This window comes from Capricornis sumatraensis, chromosome 1 (genome assembly GCF_032405125.1).
Source record: "Capricornis sumatraensis isolate serow.1 chromosome 1, serow.2, whole genome shotgun sequence".
In the NCBI taxonomy this organism is placed as follows: Eukaryota; Metazoa; Chordata; class Mammalia; order Artiodactyla; family Bovidae; genus Capricornis; species Capricornis sumatraensis.
This window is the reverse complement of record NC_091069.1, coordinates 103,256,963-103,267,805: the sequence shown is the minus strand read 5'-3', so window position 1 is coordinate 103,267,805 and position 10,843 is coordinate 103,256,963. Positions and strand designations below refer to the sequence as shown.

The following is a 10,843-nucleotide window of genomic DNA, read 5'->3' as shown; positions in this document are numbered from 1 at the left end:
CCTGGGGAATTGTGCCACCAGGCTGAGAGCCCAACCTCCGGGGCCTCCCGTGCTGCGTCACCCCACTAACCGCTGAGACCGCAGGCTTCTGAGCCGCCACCAGAGCCCCACTGCTTTGGTCCCCAGGGGTGTGTGAGCAAACAGTGCAAAGAAACACATGAAAACAGAGCTGTGCGCTGGGCCTTTTCCATAATTATTACTATAATGACTTACAAAAAGTTTTTTCAGGCAACTGTGTTAAGTTATTGTACGTATGTGGGAGAGGGAATGGGGGTCCTGGCCATAGGGTAAATGAAGACCTCTCTCGTGGGAGAAGTGGGAGGAGGAAATGTGCCTCCCCTCTCCCCCACTAGGTCTGACTCCTGATTAAGTGGCTTCCCCACAACAAATGAAGACCATTAACCCTTCCTGTCCCAGGTACTGGGGTAAAGGAGAGGGAGCAGCAAGTCCATGAAGTGCTTTGACGGGGAGAACGCACAACCCACTGTGGCTGCCCAAACCCCGTGCATCCTGTCCTGGTTCCACGGGGTTGGACCCTGGCCCAGACCCCCTCACTGGGGTCGGAAGACTGCCCAGCACTCAGTCTACACCAAAGCGCCCACGTGGGAAGACGAGAGGACAGAGCGTGAGGGGGTCAGGGATGCCAAGGTGTGGCCTTCTGGGCTGCCCGGCTGGGTCAGGACAAGAATGTGGCACAAGGAGCGGTCACACGGCAAAGGGAACTGCTGGAGCCCCCACTCCCCAGGGCTAGTCACGCAGGCATCCAGGCACTCGGAGGGGTTCTGTCAGAGGCGATGGGGGCGTTCCGGTGTCTGGCCTTGGAGCTTGGGGACGCAGAGAACCACGGGCCTAACTGGCTCTGCCACGGGGGACACCCAGAACCATCCGAAGCTGGGCCCCTCAATTCCTACCTTCCAGCTCCAGCCTCCCATCCATGCAGCTAACTGTGACCGTGTGTGCGTGTGTGTTATGTGTGCGCGTGTGCACATGTGTATAGGGGAGGCTTCAGGGAAGCGCTGTTGCACCACTTGCCCAGGGTTCAGGGCGTGCAGGGGGTCCAGGCCTCGTCTGTGAACCCAACCACAGAGGGTTAAGGACTCTGGTTCCCCCTTCCTCCCAGAGCTACGCCTTCCTCCTTGGCCACTAGAAGGTTTTTCGATGAATAGCCCGGGAGCCGTCCTCTTCATACTCCTTTTTGGATACCCACATCTTCTTAAAAGTGTCCAGTGAGGCCAGGATAGAGCCCCTGTGAGGAGGGAGGGACAGCATTCCTGGGGACCTGAGGGCTGAGCCAGCCGCCCGCCCTGGCCGCCCAGGACTCCACTTCTCTAACCTGCGGGGGACATCCGCCCGCCTCCACCCAGCCTGGACCAGCCCAGGAAAAAGTGTCCAGAGCACAGTGGCCTCCTCCCAGGGCCCTGGCTCTGGGCCCCGCCTTACCCGATCCACGTGGAGTATAGCCGTTCCTGAGGGGCCGAGATCTGGAGGCAACAAGCACAGTGTCACTGCCCTGCCCTCCCAGCACCCCCATCCCAGCCTTGGGGGCATTTCCCCCAGTGCCTGCGGCCCGGCGTCAGCCAGGAGCAGGAAGGGCAGCAGGGCCAGGCTGGGTGTGAAGGCAGAGGACATCTGAAGGGGCTTCTTGCCCTTCCCTCCCCAGGTCAAGGTTGCCCAGCACCCCCATGCCCTACAGGGACTCCCCACAACCTCACCTTGATTTTGACGTCCTTTGGGGCAAGCTTCTTTACTTCACTTAGTAATCGATCGCCAAAGCCTGTGAACACAAGGCTGGCTGAACCCAGGGTCCACATCTGACCCCTCATCACTAGCTCCCTCACATCCACTTTTTTTATTTTGTAAGCTACTATTTTATTGTTTGGCCATGCCACGCAGCATGTGGGATCTTAGTTCTCTGACCAGGGATCGAACCCATGCTCCCTCAGTGGAAGTGTGCAGTCTTAACTACTGGACTGCCAGGGAAGTCCTTGTTTTAGTCATTCTTGCCAGGAGTAAGGGTGGAGAGAACCACACCAAATGCAGAAAAGATCCAGCAGTGTGCCTGCAGGTGGGCCCGCTTCCCTCTTCAGGAAGGAAGGAAGGTAGCAGAAGATGGAACCCCAAGTCACCCACCACTGCCTGACCCCTACCCTCTCCCCGTTGACACTCCAGAGCCAAAACCACCAGAAGCAGTCAAAGGCAAATGATGAGTCAGGAGAACAAGCAGTCGCTTCCATCCAATAGACAGGCAAACGTCTTGCACAGTGTTGGGACGGGGCTAGGGGACGGCCATAACTGGGGGAGCCTCTCAGGAGGGAAACTTGTGATATCTACCAGGTAATGCACACATGTGTACCCTCTGACTCAGCAATTCCATCCCTAGGATTTATCTTTCAGGTTTCTTCCCATTACGTGAAGTGATAGTGCATGCAATCACCCAGGGGAACATTTTTGTGATGAGAAAGAATTTCACCACCTCCAAGGCCATTGGCAGGTTTTTTTCCACCACCTCCAAGGCCATCAGCAGGTTAATGGTTCAATGGCACATCCAGCCCTCAGGGCCAGATAAAGAGAACCTACACAAACATCTGCTGTCTGTGGAGCAAAATCAGCAACACAGGGCGTGGAGCTGGAGAGTATGCTCGTGTTCCTGCTCTCTGTGTTCCCGCTCTGTCGCTAAGTCAGGTCTGACTCTTCCCAACCCCATGGACTGTGGCCCTCCCCAGGCTCCTCTGTCCATGGAATTCTCCAGGCTAGCATACTGGAGTGGGTTGCCATTTCCTTCTCCAAGGGATCTTCCTGAGCCATGGATTGAACCCATATCTCCCACATTGGCAAGCTGATTCGTTACTACTGAGCCACCTGGAAAGTCTAGAGAGTAAAGTCCAGGGCTGAGTAAAAAAGATGCTTTATCTAGGTACAGATGAGCAACTAACAATAACTGTGGGGAGGGAACCGGGTGCCCAGGTCAATAGAAGGCAGACTTCATCAAATACATTTTAGACCTCATTAAACTTACCATCTATTTGTAAACAAAATTTAATTTCAAATCTATCCCTTAAAAAAAAAAACAACTCACTGAAAACCAAAAAACCCACAGAAAATGGGCCATATCCCAGGCTTTCAGGAATTGGGGTGCAGTCTGAGGGCCCCACTACCTGTGGCCTCCAAGCCATACCATCCCGACCAACTAGGTACCTTTGAAAAGCGTGGAGCCACCGGAAAGCATGATGTTGGCGAACAGCGTGCGGCGCAGATCCATGTCAGACTTGTGGATGGCGAAGACCAGAACCTCGTGGAGTCCCTCACTCTCATCCCCTATCAGGTCTGGCTGGAACAGCAGCTCAGGGGCCCGGAACCGCGCTGGTCCCACCTTTGAAACACAAGATGAAGTCAGTCCCGCCTCCTCCAGTCCCGGCATCCCCGCCCGCCCGCGCCCGCCCGAGCTTACGTTGAGCGCGCTGCCGTCGGGCAGGGTGTACTGCACCTTCTCTGTCTCCAGAGCCTCATCCTTCTGCGGGTTGATGGACAGGTAGCAGGCCCGCTGCAGTGGGCAGAGACAGGGCCCTCAGGAGGTGGCCACGGGCACCCGCACACCCAGGGCTCAACCTCATGCTGGGTCCGACCACCCTCGTTTCCCCACTCCCTGGCCCATGTCACCTCTTTGATGGTCCGGACGACCTCAAACTCAGCCGAGGTGTGAAAGTCCGCCCCCTCCTTGCGCAGCAGCAGCCGGAGGTAGCGGGAGACGTCGCGGCCGGCGATGTCCACCCGCATGATGGAGTGCGGCATGGCGAAGCCCTCGTAGACGGGGACGGCGTGGGTGACCCCGTCCCCCGAGTCCAATACCACTCCCGTCGTGCGTCCTGTGGCGTACCTGTCACCAGGTCAGCATCCCTTCACCTCAGCCACTGAGGCACTGGGAGCTCCGCACCCCTGGAAGGGACCCCGGGGCGTGTGCATTATCTGGTCTGAGCAAGGGACCCACGGGCCCCGCTATAGGGATGGCCATGAGGAGGCTGTATGTTCAGGGAAGTCAGGCGCCGCAGCATCCCCATCAGGAGGCCAGAGACGCGAGGGCCAGGGCCGAGGGGGCACTCACAGGCTGAGCACGGCCTGCATGGAGATGAACAGGGCCGGCACGTTGAAGGTCTCGAAGAACACCTCCGCCGCCTTCTCCCGGTTCTTACTCGGGTTGAGTGGCGCTTCCGTAAGAAGAACAGGATGCTGCAGGAGACGGCAGAGTTCCGGGCAGGTGCAAAGGCAATGTGCAGGCCCCGCTGGGATCTTTCCAGAGAGCCACCTACCCCGGGAGCACACGAACCTGCCGTCTTCCATCCCTCCCGAGGGCGCCGGCACGTCATCTGCCAGCAGTGAGTCTTCCAAAGACCCAGCGCCCCCTGGAATATTCTACTTGGCTGCCGCTAGCTGTTTAGACCCACACCCACACAATGCAGGGCGGCAGGGATCCGCACCCACGCAACGCAGGGTGGCAGGGACCCAGACCCACACAATGCGGGGCGGAAGGGCGCAGGGACCCACACCCACATAATTCAGGGACGGCAGGGATCCACACCCACACAATGCAGGGCAGAGGGGCAGCAGGGACCCACACCCACACAATGCAGGGCAGAGGGGTAGCAGGGACCCACACCCACACAATGCGGGGCAGAGGGGCGCAGGGACCCACACCCACACAATGCGGGGCAGAGGGGAGGCAAGGACCCACACCCACATAATTCAGGGACAGCAGGGATCCACACCCACACAATGCAAGGTGGCAGGGGCTTCATGCCAGACAAGAGCCAGAGAAAGTGTGGAAGCCTGACGCAGACGCCGCAGGCGGGGCAGGGAGAGGGCGCCGCGGCCCCACCTCCTCGGAGAAGGTCTGCAGCTGGTCCTTAGAGTAGACGTACTGCCAGATCCGCTCCATGTCGTTCCAGTCCCTCACCACGCCGTGCTCCATGGGGTAGCGGATGGCCAGCAGCCCCCGGTGCTCCTGCAGACCGGGAGGCTGGAGGTGGCACCAGACACTCACCCAGCAGCTGTTCTCTGCCCTCAGGGGGGCCACCCCTTCATCCGCTCACCGGGGGTCCCTGTGCCCCTTAGATCATCCTTAACCCAGCATGGGTTCATCTGTCCAACTGTTTACCTGGCTCTGAAAGTCCAGCCTGTTTCGAAGACCGGGACCACAGGGGGTGGTGGCACGCTCCCCTGAACCCCACAGCTCCCCCATTCCTTCCCCCACGGCCCGTGTCCTCTACACTCACTACTAGCACATCCTTCCCTTCCAGCCTCACACATGGCCTGGCCACCAGCTCCACCACCACTCCAGTTCCCGTTCCCACCAGCGCCAGGAGCCTCTGTGACGGCCAACCCCACTAGAGCCGTCCTATATGGCCCCTCCTGCGGCCACGTGCTGCCACCTCTCCTCCCAGCACTTCAGCCAGGACAGGTGTGTCTTGCAGAGACCTGCCCTTCAGCTTCCCCCTACAACGCGGTCCTTCTGTCCAGCACCATTTGGCCTCTCACTCACGGCTGCGGCTCCTGCTGACCGCGTTTTCTGGGTCCTCAGCACCCCTTCCTGTCTTCCCCAGGTGGCTAAACTGCACTTGCTGGTTAGTCCCTGCCACCCCCACCCCCACTCGCTCCTCCTCCCAAGGGCCTCACCTGGCGGTGCAGTCCCTTCCACCCCCAATCCTCCAGCTGGAGCACAGAGCTGGCCTTCTCAATCAATCAGTCATCAGTCCAAGTGACTCAGACTTTAAAGTGACATTTTAACCAGTTCTTTCCCCTGTGGCTTCTAAAGGAAGGGCCAGGAAGTGGTCTTACTGTGTCACCATACACAAGAACCCTGGGCTATCTCACAGAGCAAATGGACCACAGTGCTTATGACACCCAGTAGGTGGTCCCAGAGAGGGCCCAGGGCCCTCTGACCACCAGTCAAGGCTCCTGGGACAGAAGACCTCAACCCAGGCAAAGACAGGCACCACAGATGTTACCTCTGCTTTTGGTCCGATAAAGAGGTCTCCTTCCAGGGCTCCAGCCATCACCCGCATGTGCTTGGGGCGCCCGACACTGCAGGGACAGAAAAGTCGGGGAGACGGGCAGGGGACATAGGCGAGCCTAGTCCAGGAAAACCAAAGTCCGACTCCAATGGTCAGAACCTAGGCCTAAACCACAGAGCAGGCCTTGGAAGGACAGAAGACTCAGGGCCAGAAGAAAAGGGGTTCCCGCCGTTTCCCACCAGCCCTCCCAGAGAGGGCCAAGAGGTCTGGAATGTCAGCCCTGGCAGAGGGTCTGCTTCTGCAGCCGTGATGACTCAGCCCTCACTGTGGATTTCACGGGGGTAGAACAAGGTGGGGTGGCCCCAGGAAGCAGGGCCAGGCTCCTTCCTTCACCCTTCTCTCACTCAGTCAATCCCGTCCTTCTCCCTGACAGGGCTTCTGAAACACAGATGCAGCTCTTGGCAGAGTGGATGAGCTACCATTCCAAAATCCTCTTCGCTGCACGTCAAGAGGAACCTTTAATTACACTCCAGGTGAGTTCAGAAAGGACAGCTGAGGCCTGGATACCCCATGCAGGCTTTGTCTTGACATGGCCAAGGGGGCCTGAGGACTCCCCTACCCTGGCTTCGGCCACTAAGCTCTAAGGCCTCCAGGATTTGAGACAAAACACCATCAAGGGAAAACTTCCCAATGGGCTTGAGCAGCCGGTGGAGTGCCCCCAAATTTCCCTGGGTTTCACTCCCCTCTCTTCTCTGCCACCACGGGCATCACGCAAGGAAGGATTCCCGCTGACCGCACAATGCATCTTCTAGAGCTTGAAAATAAATGAGCCCTGAAGAGAGCATTTCCTGGGAGGAAGGAGCGGCAGTAACTCCCCATTCTTTCTCCTCTGGGTTTAGGTCTCGCTTGTGTTCTTGCTGCTGCTACCATGCCTTGTTCCCAGGGGGATGCTCCTCCTTTCCCGCTCCAGGAGGGACCAAAACCAGACTCTGGAGGGGTGGGGGAAGCCCAGAGTGTCTTCTCCTTCCATAGCCCTTCATGACACCAGCTTCACAAATCTGGTGTTTTCCCCTACAGGCTGGGGCAAGAGTTAGCCTCAAAGAGAGTTGTGACACAGGACCCAAGTTCTCCCCAGAAGCAAACCAAAGGGTTAGGAATACTGCCTGATCAACACTTACTAGTTTGGAAAACAGTATTTGGGAATCTGGTCTCCTGCAAAGCCAGCCTTGATCACCCCGGAACCCTGCAAAAAAAAAAAACAGCAGCTAGATTCCAACATTCATCTCCAGATGAAGGTGGTGCCCTGCTGTGGAGAGTGCTGCCCCCGACAGTAGCCTGGGAAGGAAGCCTGAGATCCTGCCAAGAGGGCAAGGCCATTTACATGTACACCAGTGGTTCAAAACTAGGGGCAACTTTGCGTCTCATCCCCCTAATTTGAGGGCTTCCCAGGTGGCTCAGTGGTAAAGAATCTGCCTGCCAACATAGGAGATGTGAGGTCAGTCCTTGTGTTGGGAAGAACCGTGGAGAAGGAAATGGCAACCCACTCCAGTATTCTTGCCTGGGAAATCCCATGGACAGAGGAGCCTGGTGGGCTGCAGTCCATGGGGCTGTAAAGATTCAGACACAACTTAGCAATGGAGCATGCATGCAGCCCCAAATCTGATAATGTCTGAAGACTGGGGGGAGAGGCTGTTATTGCCATCTAGTGGGTAGAGGCTAGGGATGCTGCTAAACATCCTACAGCGCACAGGGCAGCCCCTCATCACCAAGAATTATGCAAGCCAGAATGTCACCAGTGTGGAAAAGGAGTACACCCTCCTAGGCACACTCGTGGCTCGGCTCCAGGCAGGAGGACTCCTTAGCAAGAAGCAACCCTTAAGGCTGGTTGCTTATGGCTTTTTTCAACATGCTTGAAAAAGCATGGGCCACTCCCCTCAGTAGCTATGGACCACATACAGGACTGGCTGGGAAAGATTACTGGGTGCATGGGGACCAACTAGCACTCCTCCTCAAGTGGCTTCCCCAGAGACAAGAAGAGGAGAGCTTGGTCCTTCCACTGCTCCAGCATGGAAGCTGGATGGAGACTTTTAAAGGGATCCTGGTATCTAGAAACCTCCCACCCACGGCAGGAATCAGCATCTCAACCTCTCTCCCCACCACCCATTACCACACTTGGGACCTGGAGAGCAGAAATAAACATCCCCTAGAGTTTGGGGGAGAATGGATACATGTGTACATATGGCCGAGTCCCTTTGCTGTTCACCTGAAACTATCAGAACATTGTTTTTTAACTGGCTATTCTCCAATACAAAATGGGCTTCTCGTGTGGTGTTCACGGTAAAGAACCCGCCTGCCAAAGCAGGAGACAGAAGAGATGTGGGTTTGATCCCTGGGTCAGGAAGAGCCCCTGGAGGAAGGTATGGCAACCCACTCCAGTATTCTTGCTTGGAGAATCCCATGGACAGAGGAGCCTGGTGGGCTATAGCCCATAGGGTTGCAAAGAGTCAGAAATGACTGAGTGACTGAGCACGCAGGCAATACAAAATAAAAAGTTTTTTAAAAAGAGAAAGAAACAGCCCAGTGGGACCAAGCAGGTTGTTCTTGAAACTCATAAACTTGTTGATTAGCCTGGCAAGAAATGAAGTGGCTGATCCTTCCTGAAGCCTGATGGAGAGCATCCCCAAGCCCAGCTTCAGCCATCTTATTAAACACCCCCTGCTGTGACAAAAGCCCTCACATGGTTACTCCAAAACAGACAGCCATTCAGAGATTACATGGGGGTCATGTGCAAGGGAGACAGATCCCAGAAAGAGCAGTGAGTCATTATTAAAAATTCCAAGGCCCACAGTTCAGAGGCAGACACTCAGCTAGAGGCAGATCCACTGATCCCTGCCCTACATCTTCTTCCTATAGACCACGCTGAGCTGAGCTACGGTGCTGAAGGACAAGACCACGATGGAGCCCGGCAACTTTCCTCTGAGGTTTCCAAGCAAGACCCCCAAACTGCTTACAGGTCCTGGGAAGAGTGGTCCTGAATTCTCTCCACTGCCCTCCCAGCTGTGGAACATCCGCTTGGCTCAGGGAGCACTTAAGGAAAGGGTCAAAGCAGGCGAGTGCCCAGCCAGGCAGCGGCGGGTATGTGGTTGGCAAAACTTAACGTGCATTTCCCCAGTCCCAGGAAAAGGGCATAGTGGGGCCTGCCTACCCTGGAGGTGCTGCCTGGGGGTGCAGCACTTGGGAAGAGCTGTTGTAGAGGCCCGCAGGTCAAGCGTCCTCAAAAGATGGGGCAAGCAGTGTGCAAAGGGGCAAACAGTGTCTTTCCTCCAGTAGGAGGGCAGCCAAAGCCTAAGGAGAGGTAAAGGGGCTGGGGTCGAAACTCATCCAGTGAGCCTACTCTCCACCGAGAAGGGTCCGGGGTGAGTCCCCGGGCCTGGCACATCGGTCGGTCGCCCGGCTGTACCCGACTCTCTAGATGCTGATCAAGGGCTGCCAGACATATGGGACCCCTTCCTCTCCTGACCTCCCCGCCTGCTTAGGGAGCGCTGGGGCTGGGGTTCTGCCACGCTTGCGGGGGGCTCGTCCCGCGGCCCGGGATACAGGGCCAAGTGGGGACAGCCCGCAGGAGTGGCGGGCCGGCAACGAGCCGAGGACCAGGCAAGACGGGCGGGAGTCCCTGCGGACCTCGCCGCGTCCACCCCCGCCCTCCCCCCGGTCGCCAAGCCTCACGTTGTCGATGACCACGGGCTGGTTGGCGATGATATCGTAGGACTCCATGGACGGGCCGTGCCGGCCCTGCCCAGCAGGCGGGCCTGCAGTAGCAACCAACGGCTGGCAGGCAGGCAGGCGGGCGGACCGGGACCACCGCGGCTCCAGACGCACTGCTGCGCCCCTCCCACCCCGAGCACGCAGCCTACGCGAGCCCGGCGGAGGCTTTCAAGAGGGCGGGCCCCACGGCCAGTCACCGCTCCCACCTAGGCAGATTGACGCCGGGCGCAGGGGACCCCCGGGGGCAAAGGGGCGGGGCCGCCGGGTGCTGGCCAGCCAATGGAGGCCGCCGGGAAGAACTGCCCGGGCGCCTCCAAGGTAGGCTGCAGCGCGTGCGGGTGACGTCATCGCCCTGCGCTTAAAGAAAGCGCGGTCGGAGCCGGCGGGGTGATAGTTCACTCGTCCTGGGCTGTTGTTTTCCACAGCGAGCAGTCCCCAAGGAGGCCGGCGGTGGATCTTTCACACAAAGCATTTCTTTATTGAGCGCTGAGGAAGATCCTTTTCCTTATAAAAATGATAGTTGCGTGATAACGGTAGCTGGAGTGAATGGAGCACCAGCTTAGTGCTTGCGCAGCACTTCTGCCCATTTTACATAGATGTTACATAGATATTACACCCTTGCAATTACTCGGGTATTATTTCCCGATTTTAGATACGGGAACCAAGGAGCCTCAACGCGTGTGTACCTTGCCCAACAGTTATCCTGTTGGCAGCAGCTGGGATGAGCACGCGAGGAGCCTGCAACCGCTCAGGGGTCCCCAGGGCAAGATACCCAGTCCTGAATTCATTGACCAGACTGAGCCATAGTTATTTGCCACTCTTTAGAACTTTCCCACTAGACTGTGAGATTAAATTTGGCCAAGTTGAAGCACAACATCATACAGGAAAGTGCAGAAGTCGTAAGTGTACATTTCAATAAATTATTAACTTGTGAATACTGAGCTTAAAAAACAGCATGAGCAGCACTCCACAAGCCTCCCACCCCTCTTGCTCACTGCCCTCTTCTTCCTCGAAAGGGACTACTATCCTCCAGTCTTCAGTCACCACAAGTTAGTTTAGCCTATTTTGGAGTT

General features: G+C 57.1%; 1 protein-coding gene across 3 annotated transcripts; it reads right to left on the bottom strand.

Moving 5' to 3' along the window:
- Positions 1-238: 238 nt before the first annotated feature.
- Positions 239-9,983, bottom strand: ACTR1B (actin related protein 1B). 3 transcript variants are annotated; one of them, XM_068989720.1, is made up of 11 exons: positions 9,732-9,983; positions 7,184-7,248; positions 6,000-6,075; positions 4,871-4,996; positions 4,100-4,224; positions 3,658-3,874; positions 3,449-3,541; positions 3,196-3,370; positions 1,713-1,774; positions 1,441-1,481; positions 239-1,246 (listed from the first exon to the last, which is right to left on the bottom strand). In XM_068989720.1, exons 1-11 carry the CDS (start codon positions 9,777-9,779, stop codon positions 1,144-1,146), a joined length of 1,131 nt encoding a protein of 376 aa, XP_068845821.1. In that variant the 5' UTR covers positions 9,780-9,983; the 3' UTR covers positions 239-1,143. The 3 variants fall into 3 exon arrangements, with proteins under 3 accessions (XP_068845821.1, XP_068845983.1, XP_068845900.1); XM_068989882.1 differs by having other exon boundaries at positions 3,485-3,541; XM_068989799.1 differs by having other exon boundaries at positions 3,449-3,511.
- Between the last annotated feature and the right edge of the window lie 860 nt (positions 9,984-10,843).